This window comes from Clarias gariepinus, chromosome 9 (assembly GCF_024256425.1).
Source record: "Clarias gariepinus isolate MV-2021 ecotype Netherlands chromosome 9, CGAR_prim_01v2, whole genome shotgun sequence".
Classification (NCBI taxonomy): domain Eukaryota; kingdom Metazoa; phylum Chordata; class Actinopteri; order Siluriformes; family Clariidae; genus Clarias; species Clarias gariepinus.
In genome coordinates, this window is record NC_071108.1 from 7453091 (window position 1) to 7480193 (window position 27103).

The 27103-nt window shown below is 37.8% G+C and overlaps 1 protein-coding gene across 1 annotated transcript in view; it reads left to right on the forward strand.

Moving 5' to 3' along the window:
* Positions 1–1676: 1676 nt before the first annotated feature.
* LOC128529807 (fibrinogen C domain-containing protein 1-like) overlaps positions 1677–27103 on the forward strand; it is a 112338-nt gene continuing 86911 nt past the window's right edge. Inside the window, exon 1 of the mRNA XM_053503337.1 lies at positions 1677–2271. Coding sequence (XP_053359312.1) covers positions 2224–2271 — 48 coding nt within the window. The 5' untranslated portion in view covers positions 1677–2223. The remainder of the gene's footprint in view (positions 2272–27103) is intronic.

Consider the following 27103-nt stretch of genomic DNA (forward strand, 5'->3'; position numbering starts at 1 on the left):
CCCTTATTCTTGTTAGGTTTAGCCTGTTGTGTAATAAAATGGTATGTTGAATAACCATTCAATGACAAAATTTAAAGATAGAAAATTATGGATGGGCCATTTGAACAGAGTGGGCTATTATATTCCATAATTCCTTTCATTCTCTGTAAAAAAAAAAAAGGAGACATTTATTTAGTTTTTTGCCTTTAGTTGTGTTTTTAAAGATTTCTTTTAGTGGTCCCTCAGCATACAAATTTAATTAATTATGAATTAGTTATTAAGGAAAATTCATATTGTGATGTATTTTTTTTTTAATAAGAAATAATGTACAGTAAATGCAGATCATCTGTTGCAGGCACAAAAAAACTATTACCAATATTACTAATTTCCAACACTATAATCATATTGCTATGCTTTGCTACAAGCAAAATGCTAAAACTAGTAGGCTCCCTGCCTTAAGAATTTTCACCTGAACTGAAAATTTTACAAGAAATTTGCTTTGGCATACGAAGCATTTTGAACATATGAGCGAACGAACTGAGCCAAAGAAAATGCTAAGTTAAGCATACACCCGGGAGCCGTTTAAAACTTGTTTGCCAAGTGAAGCAAGTTTACATATTTAAACATTTCCCGCTGTCCATACATAAACACAAAAAAAACGAACAAAAAATCGGTTTCATATATATAGATAGATGGTTCTTAGGTTTTTTTAAAGGTTTAAAAGATGTACCCGACCAAAACATGGTAAAAATTGTGCTAAAAAGTGTCTAATCCAAAGTGAAAAGATTCATTTTTTAGATAGGATCATACTGTATAACACCATTTTTTCTCAATACTATAATTCTTCTTATCTCCTGATCATTTTTTATATGCATACACATTTATATTTTATGTAGTTTCTGTAATTTTTTTATTTGAATATTTTTTAATAATTTTAAAAAATTCTTCTTATCTCCTGATCATTTTTTATATGCATACACATTTATATTTTATGTAGTTTCTGTAATTTTTTTATTTGAATATTTTTTAATGATTTTAATTGTTATTCAGATTTCAGATGAAAAAGTATAGCCCAATATTCTAAAATGTAAAATTGTTAAAATATTGTAACATGAATTTAACATGGTTACGGACACTACACTGCTTTATAATCTTTTACCAAAAACCAATTAAAGCAACCATTTTACAGGTCATATGCTTCTAGAATTGTAAACCAATTTTAATATCAATACTTATAAAGAAATATGAGTCGCATTTTAAATTATTATTGTTATTGAAGTGAGACCGTATAACACTGAAAAATGGCAATTTTTTTGGGTTACGTATAAAATCTTGTCTCCAAAACGGCTGAAGTTAGCAACTTGAAAAAAATTTTAGGGAGGAAAGATTGGTCACTTCCATGTAGCATAAACTTCAGAATTTGTATTTTGCCAAACACGTTTACTAAAGTATACGTATAACATAAAAAAGTACAAATAAATAAACAAATCAACACCAATATTGTGTTTTGGCCGACTTTGAAATTGTTCCATCCTAGCGACATGAGTAGAGTTTGTTTAACACCCTGACTGAGGCGGTACAATCTGGCAACCCAGTTGAGGAGCCGGGCTGCTGCTGTGTGTCGGCTCGGCGCTTCACTCAGCGCGCGCGCACACACACTACAGAGACGCCGAGTGTGATGAGAGAGCGAGACACACACAGAGAGAGAGAGACATTTTAATGAATACACACGCTCTCTCATGGATGCTACAGGATGAATACGAACTGAAACACTGCTGTGGACACATATCTGAACCAGAATGTCGACATTTTCGTCTGTTTTTTGGTTTAAATCTGTTTGATCTTCTCACACAGAGGAAGTTTCATTCCTCACAGGAATATTTGTTTGAGAAGAAGCGGCGCGCGCATCGCTCGAACGTTTTAATCTTTAATCTTCAATCATTTTTCAAACAATGTATATAGTGTTCATCTTTTGAAGTCCGCTTTCCCCCCTTCTTTTAAACGAGTGTGCCAGATCTTCAGCAGGTGCAGGAGATTCTCTCTGGTGGACCTGTGTGTGTGTGTCTGTGTGTGTGAGAGAGAGAGAGAGAGATAGCTGCTGAAGTGGAAAGAAATTTAAATAAAAGTTGGGAATAAAGAATATTTTTGACAGTCCGTGAGGATTTATTTTTTCTTTAGGTTTGTTTGTTTTTTATTTGTTCCGTTATCTCGGAGAATTTTGCTGAAGGAGCTTTGAAGGGAATCATGAACAGCGTCACGGAGCTTGAGGACGGACCGCAGCACAAGGCTCAGGTACAGTAAATGAGCCACAGTCTCACTGTCTTATTTCAACTGCATTATTATTATTGTTATTATTATTATTATTATTTCAACAGTTGTATGGATCTCTTGTTTTAGGGGTACAGAGTGTGAGGTTGGTGACTAAGAGTGCTTGAATGCTTGTGTCACTTCTCCTTTCCATCCTGTGTTAGGCTGCAGCCTCATTGCCAGGGAGAAAAGAAATCGAATCACAAAAATTCAATTATTCCATGATTTTGACTTCATAGTAAGGTCTATCTATCTATCTATCTATCTATCTATCTATCTATCTATCTATCTAATTCAGCATTGTCTGCTTATCTTTTCAGGGGAAAGTAGCACACTCATCATGCAAAGTGATGTCACAGACTAATTTATCCATATCATTCATCATCATGATCATTTGAGTATCTAAACGTCTGGCACAACTCCATAGCAGTGCCGTCTCGCTCCCATTGGGTTGGCGGTTTAAATCTCGCATCCTCTTTACGAGTTGTCCTTGTGCTTGGTGGGTTTCCTCTGGTTCCCTCCACCACCCTCACAGTTCTACACACATGCGCTGTAGTTGATTGGCATTTTCAGATCACCCACGGTGTATTAATGTGTGTCTGTTCCTGTGAGTTGCAAGAAGGTTGGGGTTCTCAGCAATGACCTTTTGCATCGACCACTGTTAGCTGTAATGGCTTGAATGCATGGAGAGATGGATGGTGGTCAAGGACTTTTTTATAAAGCCAACAAGTGAAACCGAATGGCATAAAATTATATTATGGCTTAAAGGATAGCCCTGTTACTGTACGTATCACTTTCTGGGTTGGAGGTTTGAATCTTGCCTAGTGTGTGCTTGGAGTTTGCATGTTCTCCCTGTGCTTGGTTGGTTTATACTGGTTTCCCCCCCAGCAGTCCAACACACGTGCATTGTATGTAGCCTGATTGGCATTTTCAGATTTTAATGTGTGTTGTTCCTAAATATAGCAAGAAGGTTGGGGTCCTCAGCAATGACCTTTGGCATGAAAACATAGGTCATTGCATCAACAATTGTTCAATATAATGGCTTAAATGGATAGATATATGGATAGTGATCAAGGACATTGGAAGCTATTAATGCCAATTACAACAATGGCAAAAAAAAAAAATCTAATGGCTTAAAGGATAGGACGATGCCTCATCTGTGTCTGTGGAGTTTGCATGTTCTCCTTGTGCTTGATGGGTTTCCACTGGTTCCCCCTCCCAACGGTCCAACACACATGCTTTGTAGTCTGATTGGCATTTCCAGATATTACTGTGTGCCTGTTCCTGTATGTGGCAAGAAGGTTGGAGTCCTCAGAAATGACCTTTTGCATCAACCACTGTTCGCTATAATGGCTTGAATGGGGGGATGGATGGTGATCGAGGACATTTTCATGAAGGCAATTACAACAGAATGGCATACATGACAATTTTATAATGGCTTAATGGATAGCACTGTTGCCTAGCACCTCCATGGTTGGGGGTTCGAATCTAACCCTACAGTCTGTGTGCATAGAGTTTGTATGTTCTCCCCTTGCTTTGTGAGTTTCCCCTACAGTTAAATGACTTTGCATTTAAGGCTGATTGGCATTTCAAAATTCAAAACATTCTGTTTGCCCTTGTGATGGGTTGGCATGAAATTAAAGCTGTACCCTGCTTTGTGCCCCACATTCCCAGGGAAAGGCTACAGCCAACGCGATCCGACAGAGAATAAGAAATATAGATAATGGATAATTATCATACTGTATATTTATAGTGTATAATTTATATAATTTCATACTCAATTGTCTATGTCTTTATATGGTCCTCCAATGTTCTCCTATGCCAGTTAGATAATTTGATGCCTCTAAATGTCTCCTTATGTGAACAGAGAATAGTGGCTTGTGATAACCCGCCATCTGATCTAATTGTATTTCCAGTATTCCCAGGATAAACTCTGGAGCTGAAGCATCCCTGACCTGGATAAAGAGGTTACTGAAGATAGATGCATGAATGACTATTTCCCCATCAGTGCAGAGGCTGTGTCTTAGATTATAACAACTCTTTCTCTAAGAGCGTGAAAAACATAATGCAGTGTTTCACTTCTCAGTAAATGCCAAGCATCACATCTATTGTATACACAAAACCAGGCACATGTGGAGTAGAATCAGCAGTTAGACTAGACATAATCATGTTTCTAGGACATGCCTGCTGTACGAGCTGTATTACTGTCTGAAATATCCCTTTCTTTATGTGTCTCTTTCAGCTGCTTTGATATTGTTTCTCTCTGTCCTCTTTATTGATAACCCTAGTTGGGAAATAACATTTCGCTCTTGTCAGTGTTTATTTCAGCCCGGTCTTTGACAGAGTGTTGAGCTGAGGATGCATTTTCTTTGCATAGTGACGGCTACATATGGTGGCTTGGGTTTGCCATTTACAGAATAGAGAGGGCAGTGCCTAATGCATCAATAAAATGGATGAATTGTTACACCCATCTGTTTCTGTAAAAATGATTATTTAATCTGCACCATTTAGAACACTATTTTGAGCAAGTAGAGTTAAGAGAATCACCCTTGGCCTGTAGCTTACGAGGATAAAAGTAATATGTTTTTTATATCATTTTGCCTGATACACTCAAGGTTCAAACATTTTTTTTTAGCTTCTAGAGTTCTGCTTAGGAAGAGCTTATTTCCTCAGGTGGATAAAATAATAATATTTCATATAAATACTATAAAATAGGAAATGGCATTAGATTTATTCTGTTTATCTGTTTTATTTGGTCTTGAAAATAATACCCCACCCTGTTTTGACTATCCTACCCTGCAATACTACCCTGTTTGGGTTACCCTATCCTTGTTAGGCTAAATATGAAATGATAAAATCCGAGTCCACTTGTCTACTATGACAGTAATGGAAATTAAGGGCAGCCAAAGGTTAAATGCATGTTTTAACTTCAGGATTTAAATTTCTGCCTCCAAGACATTTAATTAATTATCTGATGCCAAAGATTAATCTTCTAAGTATTGCTATAGTTGTTCTGTGTGTAAAACACAATTTAAATCAGATTCTTTAAAATTGGATTAATTGTCTTTCCGGCATCAATTAATAGTGATTTGTAAATGTCACTAGGTCCAACTTCGCTGGTGCTCCTTTACGGAAATGTGAGCAGAGTCCTCATTTACATGTAGATATAAAGCTGACACGTTCAAAAAAAGTGAGTGTCTAATAAGAGTTTTATTTGAGCTTTTTTAGAGGACACTATCAAATGTGATCTACATATAAAATATTTGGCTAAAAAACTATTTACAGTAACCATGCGAATCATGCACAAATCAAGTATAATATAAAAAAGTGTTTATCATACAAAGGGCAAATACACAAGTCAATACTACTGTACCTTGTATTGACTATCGGACCCTGTAACACAACCCTATTTTAATTATCTCAATCAATGTCCTACCCTGTGACCGTACCCTGTTTTGACTGTCCTACCCTGTGACCCTGTTTTGACTTTTCTACCCTGTTGCTACTATTCTTACCTGTGATCCTACCTTATTTTAACTATCCTACTATCTGAACCTACAGTACATTGTTTAGACTATTAAAGCCTATGAGCCTACCCTGCTTTGACTATTCAAACCTGTGACCCAACCCTGTTTGGACTATTCTACCCTCTACATTTACTGTACATTTAGGCATTTGGCAGATGCTCTTATCCAGAGCGACTAACATTTTTTATCTCATTATACATCTGAGCAGTTGAGGGTTAAGGGCCTTGCTCAAGGGCCCAAAAGTGGCAACATGGTGGTTGTGGGGTTTGAACCTGGGATCTTCCGAACCGTAGTCCAATGCCTAAACCACTGGGCTACCCGTGGCCTAAACCTATCTTAATCAGACTTTTCCACCATGTGACCCTAACCCTAATTTGGATTAACCCACCCAAAACCCCTTGTTTGACTTTTCTACGCTGTGACATCAACCTATTTTGACTATTTAACCCTGTGACCCTACCGACCCTACCTTGTTTTTGACTATTCTCCCACATGATCCTACACTGTTCTTACTATCTGTACACTATTACAAAACAGATCCTTGCAGACAAATGCAACTGTGTGACTGCAGTCAGATGTTTAAACCAAAGCAACTTTAACTTTGAAGCAACATAGATTAAAGTGTCAGAAACATTTAAAATAGGTTCCAAGTGCAAAAGAAATGACACTGTGTGCAAATTGTTGCTTGTGAACCTAAACGGCTCCAGCTTTTAACATTAAAAAGTGTTTTAAGAGAAATTTTAACAAAATAATAGCTTTCATTGATTGATTTTTATATCTAAACATACTAAACAAGCAAGTTTGTAAAATAATAAGTTTATTTGTTTTGATGCCTAAATAATCCACTTACTTCAGAGGTCACAACTGACATTAAAGGACAACACTACAAGACACTGTGATTTTAAATTGATTTTGAAATTATATGACGTCCTAAGGGGCCATTCACATGTCACGTCTAAAAACGTGGAAGACGCCAGCCATGCTGCTTTCTCCTTCTTTCCAAAGCTCTCTGGAGCTTGTGCTTCTGTGGCATCTACTATTGCTAAGCAGCCATGAGCAGCATGCAGCATGATGATGAGGAAGTTGCAGAATATAATTGGATTTCCAGCACCGAAACTCTCTTGTAGTAGCTCTGCTACTGAATTTATTTGTGGACAAGATGGGAAAGAAACCTTAATGTGCTTAAGGTGCTTCCCATCCTTTAAGCATGAAAAAAACATGGAGACGGAGGTCATACACCTTTCCTTTGCATATTTGTATCAGGACATCCTCACCGCACAGGGGACGTAATGTTCACTGACGGAAGATGCTAAATTTAGGCTGTACGTGCCCACGTTACAGAATGTAAAAGCCTGTTAGTCTTTAGGTAAGTAGGTCTTTGAACAGGCACTTGTTAGCTAACCCACGAACTCTCTCATGTACTTGCCGGCTGTCAACGTTGCCATGACAATGATTACATTTAGGCTTAATCTCAGGCCAGGGTGGCCTTAATGATCTAACTTTAACTAACATTTTATTACGTTTAACACCCTGGGGTTTTGATTTTACAGTAGGAAACATAGATCACATTATATTATTGAACTACTAATTTGAGGTGTGTGGCACAGTGGCTTAGTGGTTAGCACTGGCGCCTTGCATGTCCAGACTCCGGGTTTGATTCCCGCCTAGAGGTCTGTGTTTATGTAGTTTGCATGTTTCCCCTGTGCTTGATGGGTTTCCCCCGAGTTAATTGCAGATTACAAATTGCTTGTAGTGTGTGAATGTGCCCTGTAATGGATTGCCACCCCATCCAGGGTGTACCCCGCCTTGTACCCTAAGTCTCCTGGGATAGGCTCCAGGCCCCTGTGACCATGAATCGTATAAAGCGGTATAGACGAGTGAGTGAGTAAGTGAGTGTAGTTTCAGGTGTGGGCTGCGTCTGGATTGAATTGCAATGCAGTTAAGATCAAGACTGAAGTCTGGACTTTGAGAAGCCCATATATCGTGTGTATATATATATATATATATTTTTTTTTTTTCCCCGACCATGAAACGTACACCTGATCAGATGCTGTCAGTGAGTTACACACAATCTCTCATTGTTTCCTCAAGGTTTCTCTCCTCCTAAATTAAATTGGATTTGTGACTCTAAGATGCCCCAGATGTGAACGATTGTGCTCCGGATCCACTGCAACCCTACTACAGTGGTGATTTTGCTGTGTGTATCTTTTTGTAGATTTTTGTCAGCCGTAGATGAAATGCTTTACATACTATCGAGCTCTGCTTGCCATCCAATGATGAGCTAAAGTAAGAGGAAACGATATTATGCATCCTATGCTTATCAACAATCATTAAACCAGAGTGTTGCAATTTTTTTGGCTTTGATTGCTCAGAGCATGCTGATGTTTTTTTTTTAAAGCAGCTAAGAAAAACAGTATGGCTCTTGAGTTTTTTTTTTGTTTTTTTTTTTTCAAAAATAATGTGTTCAAGTGTCAGCACTTTGCTCCCTTTTTCTTAATAAGAGAGTGTCCACCAGAGGAGTTTGCACTTTCCAGGGTTCTCTATATACCATGACAAGTTGTAATTGTTCTTTTATTAAATTTAAAAGAGAGGTAAGGGAGTGACTGTGTACAGTTATTATAAGGTAAGTGGTAACAGAACTGTTTTATTTCTTATTTCTGATGGTGGATAACAGAAAAGTATGTCCATAAAGGGTTTACACAGGAGATATAAAGCCTATGAGTATACGTTGCACTTTTCGTCCATCAGGAAATTCACTTGCAGCTGTTTCGTGACAGACGCCGTCACGCCGAGGAGGAAGTGAGGGATGATATTTCATTGCTAAGTGAGCGACTGAAGTGTAACAGCAACGTCCTTTTGTTTCACTCAGTGTAAAGTGATGGAAGTTGAATTAATATGCTTGAAGCCATGTACGATATAAGCCCTTCGAGGCCTAAACTCTCATTTTATTCAACGTGAATATTTCAGGCTGTCATTTTAACTGACATTTCAATACTATTTGAGGTCATTAAAAAACAAATACTACTATTTACTCACCTGTGTTCTGAATCCTAATGCCATGCCATACACAGGCAGCTTTGTGCTGGCTCATGCCACATCCTGCTCCTGTTGTACGCATCATAAGTTATTTCAGGGTTTGCCAATTAATCAGCGTGAATTCATCTGGCTGCCTGGTGTTTATTAATAAATTCCTCTCCCACTGGAGACAAAGGGACTCTCATGGGATCAATAACACTTTCCCGGAGTGGAGAAGTAGAACAGATCGGCTTAGTGTTTGATGAATACGTCCTTTACGTCCGTCTGTTAGAATTTTCCAGTTAGTTGCAAAGGGACAAACACGACTCTGACAGCATTTTATAGAAAATATATGGCCAGTTGTTGGTATTTCAACGCAGGCATTCCAGTACAGGCACACACTTATTTTGATCTATACGCTAATAGGCTTTTTTTATAAGCAGATGTTTATTAAAAAAAAAAAAAAAAGTCATTTGTTTAATTATCTGTTTTCCAACTGGTGACATGTTTACATGAAGAAAAAAAAATTCTCATTAAAAGACATTTGGTGTAGTGTGAAGGACATGAGCCAAAACAATTCAGAGTATACGACTTGGATAATGGTAGAACATTTTTACTAGGTGGATTAATTAGCATGAACAGCATGATAGACAATTTTCCAGAATCAGGGACATAGAATTAAAGTCAGTTGTTATACTATCATATGCTGCCTGGTGCGGCACAGTGGCTCAGTGGTTAGCAGGGTCACTTTGCACCACCAGGGTCTGGGTTCATCTCTCAGTCCAAAGACATGCAGAATAGGCTAATTGGCATTCCAAAATTGCCTGTAAATGAGTGTGTGTGTGTTTGCCCTGAATTGGCTCCCTGTCCGGGGTGTACCCTGCCTTGTGGTCTCCTGGGATAGGTTCCAGGTCTCCGCCACCCTGTATACAGGATAAAGCGGTATGGATGATAAATGAGTGTGTGAGTGAGAATATGTCTGTGCCATCAGGTAGGAAAGACTCCATAGATGTAATAACCTGGTCATTAAGTACAGGTCGTCAGTTGATTCTCACTGATTAAAATGAAGAAGACATAGGTTCATAATTTAATCGTTCTCGGGAAATGATCCCAGGACCCTAATGTGAAAACACCCAAAAAAAAAAAAAAAAAAAAGCACATCCCAAAGACATTATTTTTATGGTCAGGATTCTGCCACAAAACAATGCTGAGTCTAGACCTGACCAACTAAAGCAACCCCAGATCATAACACTGCCTCCAGAGGCTTGTACAGTGGACAGTATGCATGGGATGTGCATCTCTTCATGCGCGTCCCGTCTTACCCTGATGTGCCTATCTCTCTGGAATAGGGTCAATCAGCACTCATCAGGCTGTGATGTTTTTCCGTTGTTTCAAAGGCCAATCTTTATGCTCTGTAGCAAATGAAGCCTTTTTTCCCTGATGAGTCTCAATAACAATTGATTGTCTTATGACCACACATGCCTTTAGTCCCAGTCCTTTGAGTTCTTGCATGTCACACCATGTGTATTTAAATGCTTTTATTTTTCCTATTACAAATACTGTAGCTGTGATTCCCACTGTCTGATTGTCAAGGCTAACTAATAAAAATGATCTCCGCAATCACAAATTTGATTCACAAATGAGGAAACAAACCACCCCTTGTTGTTTGAGGAGTCTGAGAATCGAAGTGGATTTTATTGATTCATTTCCTTCTTATCTTTGAAGCCTTTATGCTTAAAGCTACTATAAACGGTTTTAAGACACAGTGCATGGTGCGACATTCTTTTCTTTGCATCAGGATAGCCATCAATAAACAGATGCTTACAAGAACACTAGTCAGCGTCAAAAAATGCAAGGAGGCTGAAATTCCTTCTTATCTTTTCTTTTTTTTTTCTTTTTTATTGCATTTCTTTAAAAGAGTAATCTACAGTATAAAAACAGGGTGTAAAACAATAGCTTGATGGCATACAGGACATGTATCAATTAAACATTGGAGTATGGTGAAGGTAGAGGTTTATGCATGTTATGGACTTAGTATCAAGGCCAAACCTGTCAGATTCATGCTAGTTTTAGCGTTGAATGGTATAGTTATAGCTTTACTGCAAATAGATGGCAGACTTGTAATTTAATTACGCTCATTCTAAGACATTAGACATTATTCCTACAATAAAAACCAGAACCTGGATGGTGAACGTTCAGAGTCCGGGTTCTTTATACCAAAACAATCTGTGGGAGACTGATAAGGAAACAATTGTTTAGGTTCGGCTATAGCATCAATGGTAACAGGAAGTAGATCCTTTGTGCAGTGGGTCATACTTGAACGTAGCTACTTGTCTGGTTCCTATCAAGGTTTCCTCTTGCCACCTTAGCTGGTGTCCTGCTCAGGAGGGATTAACTGATAACGTTAAAATAAATTGCACATTTCGCAATATATATCCAGAATTTTTATTTCTGTCAAGGTGCTATGCAACCACGTCTATCATTAAAATGTCTATAGAAATAGAATTGAATTGAAATCTGAATTTCAACTGACTTTTTATTAAGTCAAGCAATTAATTTCATAAATGTAGTCAATGATTATTAAGATTTTTTATTTAATCATGTAGCATGAAAGAAAAGCACTGCAGTTGCCCTCCACTATCCTTCCCTACCATGACTCTGTTATTGGTTATCTATTTGAAAGCAAAGCATTTTTTTTATATAATTTAGAATTTTATAATGGTTTCTATTAAACATGGAAAAATGGGTAAAAGAAACCATCTAACCAGGACTGATTAGGATGTGTATCCTGGTGAAACGTGGTTAATTATAGAAAACAGCCTCTTTTATTGGTTAAGTTTGGTAGATGTTAAGAATATCACTCACATCAGATTAAATTGTGGCAGCTTTTAGCGTTTAGAAATTGAACCAGGGGTGTAAACGGCCCCAGAGGCGAAATAGCTTTCGTAATGAAGTGACTTTTAAAGCTCTGGCTCAAGACAATGTCTGTGCTTTCTATTCATCAGCCTCCTACAACCATCTACAAATAATGCTCTGGGCTTAATTCACTCTTTTAGCTTAGTGGACAAAAAAAAAAAAAAAATCCAACCATTTGTGTGAAAATGTCCAGGCAGTGGTTGGAGTGAAAACCAAATTTAATCCAATTAATTATCCTACTGTGCAGTAAAAGTAAGCTTGATTGCATGGCTGGGCATCATGTTGCATGGGCTCTGTTTCCTGGTGTGCTCTAGTGTGATATATTGTGATTAAAAATCTTTCTTTTTTTTATTTTATATGTAAGCAAAATCTTTTGCTAAACGAACATGACAGTATGTTCAAATCTTACCTTCGTGCTCTAGGATTGTAATTCGCCAGCTGGAAAACATCAATTTCCAGGACCAGTTTTTACATATGGTGCACATTTTTTAAAGAAATATATGATGATATATTACATGCATTTAAAGTTAATACATAAGCAATATCAAGCTTGAGGTCATCCTGTTGTACTGAATATCAGTATGGAAGGCATCACAGCCCTGCTGATATACAGAACAACAGCAGAACCTGAAGGTGGAGGATAATCCTGATAAGCGATTTACTTTATATTTTCACTTATTTCGCTTTAGAATATCAGCTAACTTCTGGGGTCCTGGGGTAAATCCCAAACAGTGTAAAATGGAAAGATAGTCCCTTATTCCCCATACTAAGTAGTGCCCTTGATCCGAGGTTGTATTCAGATTTGTTTTAAACATCCCAGTGCTGTTATACTCTCTATATCATCACTTGTGGAATGCCTGTCGTCCCATCAGACGGAAACTAACTGTTAACCTGTAAATGCCCATATGATACATTTATGCATTTTGGACAATCATGTTAATATGGGTGTAATGGTCAGATGTTTGCATATCTTTGGTAATATAGGGTATATCCACTGCGAGCATAACCGAGATGAATTATGAACTAGAGGCCATCTGGCCAGACGGGTCCTCGACAAGCATTTATATAAAGTCTGATAGGCCATTGTTCTGCTACACGCAGCATAATGGATAAAACATAATGCAGTGAATGTAAAGTCACAGAATCTGAATTAAACTCGAAAAAAGCTAATTTGTGCCTGAATGTCCAATCAATGTGTGGTCGTCTGGGTCCCAACTGTTTTTAACTTAACGTGCCATAAACCCAAACTCAAACTGTGCTGATGAAAAGAAAATCTAAAAACAAAGCAGAAACCAGATACACTTTATTTTGTTTCCTGTGTGTAAAGTAGTAACGTGTGCATTTGATTTAGCATTTGTTGGTTCATTTGGCGGTCAGCACTTTTTGCATGAATCACTGGAGCCCTGATCCTAATCTTTCTCTGTAGCATGAATCTCAGGCCTCATTGGGGCTCAGACGGATGGCTCTAAAACAAGACCTGCGTGTATAATTAAGTCTTACGGTCTTGGTTTCAGCTGACTGATTATAGAGGAGTGTGAAATCTGGCTGAGTCTTGAGTCTCCAGCTGATGGAAGGCTTTTGCTCCTCTGTTGCTGTGTGTTAAATATCCATCATAGGAGCATGATGAAAGGGAGGGCGGAGAAAATCCGACTGAGCACACAAAGCAGAAGTCACAGGAGAATGACTGCAGGACATAAACAACTCTCAGGCGGTGATTGATTATCAGAACGGTATCAGTCTATTTCTCTCCACTAAGCATCTGATGTCATGTGTCAGGTAAATGATAAACTGTTCAGGGACGGGATGTTGTTTAGCTCATTAAACTGATGCACTATTTGATGTTTATTTTTAAACAAAATCACATTAATAACTACATTAACACCGTTAATAAGATTTGTTATTCATTTTGATTATTATACATAGTGAATATGTTTTTTTTTTAAGTCTATATTCAAAGCCATACTACATCAATTTAAATTCTTGAATCTGATTGGTCAGAAGTTGCTGGGTAACTTTGTACAACACCATGACCATGACATAATGTCAATAAGGCAAATGACGGGATTATAATAACATTCTCGTTCTAACCCGTTTTCAGGATAATTACAACTTGCACTGAGCCTTCTATTCACACTAATGGATTACAAAAAAATGTGTAGGTTTAATTAAAAAAATAAAAAAAAAAAAATATATATATATATATATATATATATATATATATATATATAATTATTTTAATCAGGGGTAACTCAGTGGTTAAGGCATTGGCCTATGGTTCTGAAGGTTCCTGGATCAAACCCCACCACCACCAAGTTACCACTGTTGGGCCCCACAGTAAGGCCCCTAACCCTTAACTGCTCAGATGTATACAGTAATAAGATAAAAATGTAAGTTGCTCTAGATAAGGGTGGTCACCAAATGCTGTAAAAGTAAGAAATTTATTTAACATTTAAAAAAAAAGTCTCCAACATTGGTACACTGTGTACCAGTTAGAACTGTGCGTCCTACTGTAGGTAGACTGTCTATTCGATACAATTCGCTTTTTCGGGTATCAACTGTGCTTTGTCACAATGAAGGATGTTAGAATTTGCAGTTTTTCTGTTCCATGGCAAGACAGGCTAGTAAAAGAATCACTATACACCAATCAGCAGTAATATGGGGGCCAGGGGAAGCTCAGTGGATAAGGCAGTGGACTACGGTTCGGAAGAACCCCAGGTTCAAACCCCACAACCACCAAGTTGCCGCTGTTGGGCCCTTGAGCAAGGCCGTTAACCCTCAACTGCTCTGATGTGTTATGAGATTTTTAAAAAATAAATAAATAAATTGTAAGTCGCTCTGGATAAGAGCGTCTGCCAAATGCCTAAATGTAAATGAACACCAAAAACCATTAACATATCTGTATAGGGACTACCTGTATAGTGCGTTTAAGAATGGTCATTGTCGCAAAGCAGATTTATAGAATCTAAACATTATGTAAATTATGTAATAACAGGAGCAATTATTATTATTATTATTATTATTATTATTATTATACTGTATAATAATAATAATCGGCATAATAACCCAGCCAGAAAAAAAAATATGCCTCATGTTTTTTCATGCATCGGCCATGAATCATGCATCAATCAGAACAGTCTGGTTTGAGCCGGCCTAATTTTAATAGCCATTTAAACACTTGATCTGATTGTTTCTTTCTTGTTAGAATAGATATACTCTTTCTGCTGGCCCATGTGATGGTAGCAGTAGGTGACATGAGTTGCCATGAAGGAAACTGATGATGCATCATCCAATTATACATACGACTGCATTCTTGACCTGACCTAAATAAACATTCTTCTGTTATATTTATTTAAAATATAACAAGAAAAAAATTTACAATAAAAAAAATTATATATATATAAAGAGATTAAACGCTTTGATCATGTAAATGTAAATTTTAACTGCAATAAATAACTATTTTCCATGTACACGTAGCTGTTGGTTATGTTTCTATGACAGCATCCCCATGTGCCCTATTTCTCACATGGTATATTCCTTCCCCTTATTCAACTGGTATGACAAATTACAATGTGTTAAACTACTTGTAAAAGAATTACAGGAGTCACCAATGGAGCCAGTCCTTTTCCCGTAGTGTTTTAAGAAGGTAAATATATTGAATAAATTCATAGTCTGAGTAAATCAAATTGACCCCAAACCTAGTAGAAGTGCTGTTCCTGAAATCCAGCAACCTGATCCTGAATTAGAGTTCCAAATTTAAGCTTCTTTATTTATCCAGAGCCAGAACCTTTCCCGAAGGAGACTCGGTGAAAGTATCTGTCTTTCAGGACCAATCAATGCGAGCAGGAGCTTGAGAGGGTGTTGGATCTGATTTCCATCTGTAAGCACCACTTTATCTCTCAAGCAGTGATGGAGAGCAGCATGTGGTTCCTTCAAGAGTGAATGCAGTAGAGGAGAGCAGGCGTGTCTAAACCGGCGTCTTCATTACAGAGTGCCACACATGTGTGCCGTACACCGCAGGGGAGCATAAACACAGCTGGAACCTGCTCCACAGCAGTTCGCCCTCTGTAATGGGGCTCAGTCTGTTGGCTCTGAAGGATTTGCTCATTAGGGCGTTTATATACTGTACCATGGCTCACACATGCACACGATAGTTCCCTTACACACTGCACCAGATCTTGTGCCAAGAATGAAATGAGTTAACCTTAATTCACACTTGATAGCAAACTGTCTATCTTTTGGAGTGAAGATTATGAAGATTTATGGCTACGGAGTACAAATACAGTATGTTGCAGAAATCCTGCCAGGCAAGGTAATGCTTAGAGCCGTCCAATTAAATGGACCACATGTTTTGTTGGTCAAATCGGAAATGGGCAGAAATCAAATTGAATCGACAGTTTGTCTTTATACGAGTCACGGCTCCACCAATGTTAGCTGGCTAACTGGTGCATGAAGGTATTAAAAAAGTGAAATATTGGCAGTAACATTGTAGGAAAAACTTGAATAATTTAAGGCGTTTTCATATTAGGGCCCATTATTGTTTCCGAGAACACTTGACCCCAAACTCTGGTTCATTTTAACCGGTGAGAACACGATTGCTTTACTCTCAAGAATTGTTGCCACTTTGAAAAAGGTGGTTGTGACAACGGTACAGTGTACTAAGGCATGGATCGAATCAGATATGGGAGAACAGAAGTACAGTCTCTGTTTAGCGTGTAGCTCATGACCATTTCATCCTCTGACCTACAAAGCCATAGCTGATGACGTAAAAGCCAGAGCATTGCTTTTGACTTTTTTTGGGGGGAAAAATATTATAATTGCACTGACTTCAACTTGACTAATATTCGGCATAACGCAAAGGTTAACTTCCTTGTTCTCTTCTTTTCGTGTTTAAAGTCGGTTCACAACGCTTCTCCAGTAGGTGCATGCTGTCACCTGCTGTTGTATCAGAATGTGTATTCTCCTGACTTTTACCAACTAATTAAATATTTAAATCCAGATATTAGTGGCCACTAAAGAGATGATGGTGTAAATAATAAGCTATGACTGGCACATTCACCAGATCTTAACGCCTTCTGTATTAAATACTTATGGACATTGTCCAGAGGCTTCATTTGCCACACGCATTTGCACACAGCAGCTGTGTAAACTTAACGTCCAAACACACACTTAGCCAACAAGCCTGTAGTTAGCCATTACTGGCAATTTATGCCAAGTATCGCATCTTCAACCCTCAGTTTATTTAAATGGTACCATCTTGTGCCACCTACATCTTATTTCTCTTCGAAAATAAGGATCAGAACATGCCGTTTCTGTTTTTCCTCATGATCGTGCAAGCCTGTAAAGCTGCAAAGCCGATCCCTTCTTTGCACAGCCATGGGCTCCTAGTTGAGTATGCTGAAGTCTTCAGACATGGCTCTCCACCACCATCGAAACTTCTTTTGAAAAAGTCCCGTTCATCTCGTTATGCACCAGGACGTATTGAAGCTGTTCACGTGGCCTTAGACATGCTATGTTTTTTTTTTCCTTCTTCTTTTGAATCTTGCCTGACTTGAAATGATTATCAATGGACCGTGACTACCATGGCTCTCCCTTATCTACAAATGTTGTACATTTAAATCTTACTGAAGCTGCAGAGAAAACAGACAGGCTTATGCTCGCACACTGCGTTTCACTTGGTTGCTGTAGAATTCTTCTACATTGAATGATTTTTCTGATTAAAAAAGAAAAACGCCTAGATGAAAAGCAGATAATCAAAAGTTTGTTTGAACTCTGTTTAACTGGAGGTTTTTTTATTTTTTCAGTTTGATTCACAAGTTTGATTGGCAGCACTTTTGTTTAATGCATGTTGCCATTTTTCAGTGCAATTTCCCGATAAGGCATCAAACAGATCCGTCTGCTGTGTTGCCAAGACAACCAATGAATTCCAAACTGATCAGAAAGTCTGAATTTTTACTGAGGCTCAATAAAGTGTACGGACCATTTGAGTCAAGCCAGGACGTATGATCGGAGCTAGAAATATCGCACATTGATTAATCCAACACAGTATTCGCAGATTCGCTCTAATTAAAGCCTCTGATTAGAATCGGTTATTGGTGTATGATATACTGTAGCACCCCAACTTTCAGTCATAGTGTAATGATTGTCTAAATTTCCAGTGGCCTGATTTTGGTGACTGTGGCACAGTTTTTTCATGCATTTGATTATTTCTGAATTACATAACATTAACATAAACATCTGAGATGTTCTAGATCTTGAGCTGCAAATATTAAAAAGAGCTTTTCAGCCTTAAATTTAAATTGTTACCAACATCATACATGTTTAATAAGGCTATGGTTCCCAACATCCAAACACGCCCACGCCCCCTCAAGGTGCACCAAAGATCAAAGTTGGTACGTGAGCCTGCTCTAAGGCTGTAAGATTGTTGGAATTATGTAGATTTGCCCATGTTAAAAATAAGATCATAATCAAACATGTACAGTATAATTAAAACTTTGCAGAGAAAACAATTTATAAGATCAATTTCTTCCTTGTTTTGTGTAAATCCCTGGGCTGGGCTGAGGTAGGTTGTTGTAAGAGGTCTCAGGTTTTCTTACATGCAAGCCAAGGTAAAAAGGTTGTAAACCCCTGCAGTAAGGTGTTGTCAAGAATGTCAAGAGGCAGTGAGTATTCCTGAAAAGATATGAAATGGTTAAGGATTGAACTGGTTTTCAGCATGGATATAATTTATTCTGTGCATATTGCACAAGTGCTTCCAAGTAGTGCAATTAGAAATGCATTCACTCCATCATCCAGAAATTGCGAGTTCTAATTCCCCTGCAACCATCTGTATCCGTGCGCTGTCATGGGAAGGGGTGCACTCTCATCTCAGTTTTAGTAGACAGTCACATGTGTCTTTGCTTATATTCTACATCATATATACAGTAGGGGGGGGTCGCAGCATTTTACAAATCTTCTATCTTGATAACCTTCACCGTCCCTGTTGATTTTTCTGTTGGACTTTATTTGAAAGGAAATGCTTTGAATGGTAACCTGGAGAAAGTTCTGTAACCTTGTGTCAAGTTTATAACAAAATGTAGCTATTTAATAGTCCCTGTTTGATTATATACTGTACACATAATTGAATTTTTTTATTAAAAGTTAGAAATGTTTGTATGCTGTCAGTCGTAGTTTTTTTTTTCAAAAAAAGAAAAAGAAAGAAAGAAAATTGCAATTAGCACGTCTTTTGCAGTTGCAATTAGCGTGATGTAAAGAGAAAGAAGAAAGAAATCAAACAAGTTTGTAGATGAAGTTTATAGACAAACTACAGTGATTAGTGTTTGGTTGTTGGAACAAACAATGATCAGTAATTGGTCATTGAGAACATTGGTAATTAGTGATTGTTCATTAAAAACAAAAGTAACTAATGACTCGTCATGGTAACAGTGCTCATTAGTGATTAGTCATTATAAAAAATAATGATCAATAATTGGACATGAGGCGGCATGGACACCCTGCACCTTCAGGGACCGTGTTTTAGCCCTGCCTCGGTGTACCAGGTACTCTGCTTTCCTCCCACAGTCCAAAGACATGCAGATTAGGCTGATTGTGTTCCCAAATTTCCCATAGTGTGTGAACGAGCGTGTAAATATGTGTGTGTGTGTATTTCGTAATGGGTTGGCACCTCATCCAGGGTGTACCCCACCCTGCGCCATAAGTACATGGGATATGCTCCAGGCCCCCATGACCCTGTATACAGGATGAAGCGCTATAGACGATGAGTGAGTGTGGGATGAGTGAGATTGGACATAAGGAATGATGTTAAGAAGTTGCGATGGACAAAATGTTGCCTTTCCGCAATAATCCCACAGGTGCAATCTAAACTATTCATGCACTGGCAGGCAGCACAGCACCTTGTGTGAAAGGAGTCAATTATTATTAAGTTTGTTTACAACGTTAACCAAATGCCCCGCAAAAATGATAGAATTTGGGATATTTATAAAATGGTGATACTAACAGAATCTCAAAACAAATTGAACTCGGAGACAGGAGAGCTGTCCCTGTACAACACAGTCACCAACGCAAATAACATCAATATTTAAAATAATAATAATAATATTAATTTTTAATTGGTCACCAAATGGAAGCATAAACACAGAGTTGTAATTTTCTCCTGCACTTGTTTACAGTTGTGCCCCTGAGTTTTGTGTAATTGAGTAAGGTGAAATAGAAATAGGTGTATTAATTTTATTACCTGATTTCATAATGGGAAATTGGTGTTTATCACTAATACATTTTTTGCTGGGAAAGTGAACATATCAATAAACAGGGCAGAATTATGAAAGTTTATTGCTATTTACTAGGTACTTATTGTGCTATTTGATGAAGCATGACGTTTCCAATGAACGACCCATTTGCACAATTACAGCTTCATCCAACTGTCAGGCCCAGGAGGCGAAAAAGCAGTGAAAAGTTAAAGGGTAATAATATCCAGACATTCCTGTAGTCATTAAACCAGGGCCAGTGGATTAATGAAATCTATTATTGAGCTCATCCATATCAGACTCTAAGGCACAATTGTAAACAAGTGCAGGAGAAAATCACAACTACTCTTTGTGTTTCTCTCCCACGAAACCTTGGAGCTGAATCTGGAGTCCTGATGTGCCTTTTATTCTTAGTTCTTTGTACACAGTGGTGGGAGTTCTTAAGTACATATTTCATAGATTTTTGGATTTGTAATTCACTTGAGTAGTTTTATTAGAGGATACTCCTTACGTTTACTCCACCACATCGTATAGCAAATATCTGTACTTCTACTTAGGTATATTTCTGCATGGTGTTGCGTTATATAACTACACTGGTAGTATTTGAAGCAGGAGTTTTTATTAACTATTAACTGTAATTGACGTAACAGGTGTTTAAAAATCAGAAGTGGACCTGGTTATAAACAATGACAAAAACAGTTCATTCTGTAGAGAGAGAGAGAGAGAGAGAATTGTTTTACTGTGAAAAAACCTACAGTGAGCTTATAAAAGCTCTCTACTATAGATACTTAATCAAATTTCAAGATGAGGATTTTATACTTTTACTCAAGTACACATGCAAATGGAGGTCTTGCACTTGTACTTTTACTTGAGTCATATTTGCCCTGGAGCACTGAAGAAAATACAGGAGACAGAGTTGGAGGTAGCAGAGCTGAAGATGTTGAGGTTCTCCTTGGGAGTGACAAGGATGGATAGGATCAAGAATGAGTTCATCAGAGGGACGACCCATGTTAGATGTTTTGGAGATAAAGTCAGAGAGGCCAGATTGAGGTGGTTTGGACATGTTCAGAGGAGAGATGGTGAATATATCGGTAGAAGGATGCTGAGGTTGGAACTGCCAGGCAGGAGGTCTAAAGGAAGACCAAAGAGGAGATTTATGGATGCAGTGAGAGAGGACATGAAGTTAGTTGGTGTGAGAGAAGAGGATGCAGAGGATAGGGTTAGATGGAGGCAGATGATTCGCTGTGGCGACCCCTGAAAGGACAGAGCTGAAAGACAAAGAAGAAGAAGAATACTTGCCCTGAGGAATCTCACAAAACGTGTGTACTTTGCCCACCTCTGGTAAATACAGTGTGATGTCTTGATTCCCCTCACATGGGTCTTAGAAATTGATATGATTCTTTTCAAAGCAGTTGGCATTGCGTTGTCTTTTCTGACATTCAAAAATTTGTACATCGAACACTGGAGATGAAGGCCGGAGCTCATATTTATTGCCGAAAAGGACAAAGAAAGGGAAGGAAAAGTGCTCACAGAGTTTCATACCACTGAATGACCTTGACAGCTGTCATCTGAGATTATAGACTCCTAGATAGAAATCAGGTGTGGACAAACCAATTAGTGGCAGCGTTCTACGGTCATAACGAGATGTCATTTCATCAGCCTGGGAAATACTAGTCCAAACCCAGCATCTTATTCAAGGACACAGGGAGCGCTGCTTCTATACCACTCGCTTCACTCTGCCTCTGTCAGATGTAAAACACTCATCAGTTTTCTTGGAAAATGAAGTAAATCTCCCGAGGCATCCACTTTATGTGGGAAAATAAAAAAAGTCTCAAATGGGTTTCCAAGTGGTTGTTTTCTTTAAACCAGAGTCCATAGGCAAGACCGCTTGCATTCAAGTCATGTAGGAAGATGATTACACAAGAATGCACACAAATGCACGAGACACATGAGGATATTGGGGTCTTGGTTCTCAGTGGAGCCAGCATATTTATGATGGAGATATGTATGCACGTGTGCCTTGCTAAGCTCAGATTGAATATGTATGAGATATTTTATCATTTATATAAATTCATTTTTTTTTGGTATTGCATTGCTTGGCTCTGTTGAGTGAAGAGCCCACATAATGTCACATGCTGTGGCGTGAGGGTGGCTCATAACTTCACTTCTACTCAACATTTTGATTTCATTTATGGCGCAGGTAAAACTTTAGGCAATTAAATTGTGTTGAGCCAGTTTGCGTGACCCAAAATCTGGTTGGACAGACATACAGACATGCAGACATGAAATTTCAGGTCCTTCAGCATATAAAATGAAAAGGTTTTATTGAATGAACAAATTCTGACCAATGTACACACAAAATCTTTGTTTTATTTAGATAGAAATTGTCCGCCTAAGCCACCTGAGATCCTAGCTTACTCTATTCTCCCTTAAACATGCTCAGAAGATTTACGTTAACCTACAGATAGACAAAAACCATCAAGAACAAAGCCTATTCTATAAGAAAGTATCAGATATATTAAGTCGTTTATAGAAAGCTGGAGTAAAAGTAATAAAACGAGTGATTGTGGTGTAAAACCTCCGTAGAAGATTGTGGAGGAAGACTCAGGAGGGAGGTGAAACTTTAGCCGTGCTTGTTTTTATACAGTGCACACAAAGAAAGGAAGAAATGAAAAACTTAACAGAAACAATATAGCAACAGGGAACGGGTCCATCCTGGACCTGCAGCTTTCGTTCTGTGTGTGTGTGTGTGTGTGAAAACTTCACATGTTCTGCCAAGCAGTCTCTTTTTATCTCTCTCTTTCACAACTGAAAGCATGAACAGACAAATAAGTAAACTTTCTGGAATACGGCACGGGTGAGCACCATCACCTTTTTGATGATTAAATGGTTCAACCTGCCTCTTGTCTGTCCATAGCTTAAATGTTTTAAGCCGTTATGCCTGTCTGATTTAGAAATAGACCAAATGAGGAAAACAGATTTGAATTGCAGTTAGTGCTCCTCTGTACATACTGTACAGTACAATATGTCTAAATGGGGATGTGATGTACCCAAAGCTTTTGAATCAGACATCCTGCACAGATACAACGTGTTTTGGGAAAAGGATGTCTACTTTTTAGAATATTTAACAAAGTACTGATGAAAATCATTTCAGGTTACTATGAACATGAAAATACTGACCCAGCTAAACTAAAAAGAAAAAAAAAAAGGAAATTCACCTAGCAAAGAAACTAAGGTGTGGGGGGTGCAAACATCTGCACTTAGCTGTATAGCATATCTCTAATCTCCCATTTGGCTGGAAGATGATGACAGAAGAAAAATAGAAGACAGCCTGAAGCATGAAAAAGAGCTCCCTGTGCTCACTTTAGTCAGCGTTTATCATCTCAAACCTGATGAAGTTGTGCTCCACAAGCTTTTCCTTACTGTCCTAAACTGTGTTTGTGGTGGGGTTTCTGCACACAGAACTAGCACTCACTGGCCGTAGGGTTATAGTATCACTATAGGCATCACTAAATGGCAGAAAATGGTCCAGATCCAGACCGAGTGACAGGTTCTTTCGGAATAATTAATATACCAGTAATCTAGTATATGCGTACATCACCTGAAGGTTTTTTTCTTATACACATTACGCAACAGAGCCTATCAAGGCAAAACCTAACCTTATATACTGTAGATAGATGTACAGTATAGACATAAGAAACAGATACAAAACCAAGACACAGCATGGCTTACACACACACAAAAAGGAAAGTAGACTATGAAAACCAACCCATCAGTGATGAAAGGAAAGATCTGTGTGTGTGTGTGTGTGTGTGTGTGTGTTCTTCCTGTTTGAAGTTTAAAGCCAGTTTGTGTCATACGTTCTGAACCTGTGGCGATAATAAAAAAAACAGTAATGTTAAGCGGCACTATGAAATAAAACACGCATCATTTGAGCAAGAGAACTCAAGGGATTGGGACTAAACAGCTGTGTATGCTTAAGAAAATCACTTAACGGTAAAGAGCTAATCTGAAAAACAGCTTACATTTTCTATATTCACAGCTTAAATTTTCTATATTCACAGCTTAAATGTTCTATATTCTATATTCATAAAATAATTTCACATCAATTTACAGTTCAGCAGCGTGCAAATAAAGAGTCACTGAAGATTTCTTAAAGATTGTTGTTTGTATTCTGTACAAATACAAGGAAATACACAGGGACATCAAAGACCAAACTTGTCAACATGCTTAAAAAAAACATTAAAATGTTCAGTAAATATTATTGAAATTTTAAATTGCTGACTTTTTTATAAACTTACAATGAATGCATGTACAGAGATTCTAACACAACCATAATATTCAGAACTTGGCTGAAAGAAACATTTATTGCCCAAAATTGTAAACTCAGTACCCCAGGTACGGTACAGTATATACTGTACAGGACTAAACTGCTTATACGGTATAGTAGGTCTGGGCGATAAAACAATCTTGAATTGGGATTGTGATCGAATTTACATGAATAATGACTATATGCTTTTGACATTCCACTCGATATAGAGAGATCTAAAAGACAGCAGACATAAAGGAATAACAGTCAATCAGCTTGCAGTATTTGGTTTGCACTTCAAAGTACATGCCTGCTTCATACCTCAAAGAGATACATTTAAAGAACTCTTTTCACAGAAATGGTTTTTCCCTCGTTTTCGCTGTCTTAAAATTTTTTACTGTTTTGCTGCCTTTTCTGGTTTATTAGTTAACATTAGCTGGCAAAACAACTATATTCAGAGTGATGCATATTTTTTTGCATGTTATGTTCAGCGTATGAGCTAAATTAACTAATACACCATTAAATAATGATATGAGAACATAGACCTTTCTACCTTCCAGCCAAAAGTAAGTCACCACCTAAATTTAACTGAGCGAATAGTTACGAGCCTTCTGTTGGATAATTACTGCTGTCATTAATATGGCCCAGTCTATAAAAAGTTATTTAACTTTAACTGAGGCAGTGAGTGGCTTCTCGTTTCTTGAACAACCATGTCAGAAGAAATATCTTGTGGTCGTAGTAAATTTGTTACTCTGTTTCAGAAGGGTCAAATTATTGCCTTGCATCAAGCAATGAAAAGAACTAAGGAGATTGCTGAAACTTCTAAAGTGGTCTTCAACCTGTCCAAGGCATTATTAAAACCAAAAAGCAAAGTGGTAAACCATTATTTTCCAGGATGAAATGTGGTCTAAAGTAAATTTTTGAAAATAAGAGAATGTCCCTACTCGCAATGCAAAGAGAGCGCAAGGGATTGGGACTAAACAGCTGTGTAGCCTTAAGAAAATCACATAACAGTAAAGCTAATCTGAAAGAAGGGTTTCGGGTTTATAGACTGTAAACAATTTACTGTGAAGCTTTGAAAAAAAATCATGTGGTCTAATGAGTTTAGATTTACTCTGTTCCTGTAAGATGGAAGCATAATGGTAAGAAGTCAGGTGGATGAAGTGAAGCACACATCATGCCTAGTGCCTACTGCATAAGCTTAAACAGTGTTATGATCTGGGGTTGCTTTGGTGGGTTGTACAAAGCAGAAGCACTGAATTGTGGTGGGCTCAATCGGTTCTGGGTTACTGGGTTGCTGGGTTGCTGATCAGAAGGTCAGGGGTTCAAGCCCCTGCACTGCCAAGTTGCCATTGTTGAGCCCTTAAGCAAGGCCTTTAACCCTATCTGCTCCAAGGGTGATGTATCCTGGCTGACCCTGTGCTCTGACTCCAGTTTTCTAACTGGGGTTTGTAAAAAAAAAAAAATACTATAAAGTACAAAGAACTGAATTTATTTATTTATTTTATACATTCAGGTGAGGTTATCTGGAAATGATAGTCATGTCAACTGAATTTCTTCTGTGTGATAATGGCACTTTAGCACAGATAATAAGATGACTGAGGGAACATTACCAGGTTTGCTGAACAGCAAGTTTCCAAAGCCTCTGGATGGAAGTTTGGATAAAGCCAAAGTTGTGCGGTTGAGCGATCTTTAAGAGGAACTAATTTTACAAGAATACGTTAAACATAAGATGTGGTGGTGGTTAAGGTTTTTGGTTGTTGACTTTCGGATCTTAGGGTCCGGGTTGAAGCCCCGCCGGCGGTGAGTTGTCACACTCCATAGAATCCAGCCACTGCATGCAGTGCCGTTCCTCTTCATAAGATTTTAATTTAACATTTGTTAACTGTTAATGTTTAAGATATTATAAAACGACATAATCTGTTTCCTCTAACTAACCTCTTGACATGGTTTTCTTTATTTTAACATTTAAGGTTTATAATGCGAATAAATCAGAGTATAACTGAGATTAACTGGATTAACATTTTTAATTGATTGACAGCACTAGTTTCAACCTAAAAAAAATGTTACAGTGTAAAACTTACAGTGGGGGGGGGTAGTGTGCGTCTCATTAATTATTGATGATTAATTGATTATTGATTGTTAACATGTTTGAGTATGGGATAAAGAAAAGTGTACAGAAACTTTGCAATCCTAACACTGAATTTTAATGTACTATATGCATTCTTGACCTGGATCTGCATAAATTCATGCAGTGCACCAGTCACACGATTGGCTGATTGAAGAATTGCATGAATGTACCAGTGTCCCTGTATAAGCATCTATAATATTTCTGAAAACTTAAGCATTTTACTAAACGAGAATGTTACCCTTTGGCATTGCAAGAATGTTACCTAGAAGTAAAGCTCTGATTACAGTTTGTTATTCCATGTAGCTATAATTATATGATTTACAGCATAAGAAATCGAAGTAAAGTTAAAAACTAACTTTATTTTTAAAAGACAAATAATAATGGCGAAAAATAGTACACATTGGTTGGTAATAGTATTAGATGATGGAGAGTTACGTCACTGTGATGTTTCTTTGTTTCTTATTACTATTCACAGCTATTCACAGAAAGCTATTTTCCACACCACAGCTAATCCATTCCAACTGTCCATATTCTTGTATGTATTATTATAAGAACCATATTACAATAAATGTCATAAATGAATTTGTGTGTGTGTGTGTGTTTTCAGAGATAGAGTGTAGACCTTTGGGTAATGCAGGAATGAGTGGCCTTACACTGGAGTCACCATAATCCAGGGCGA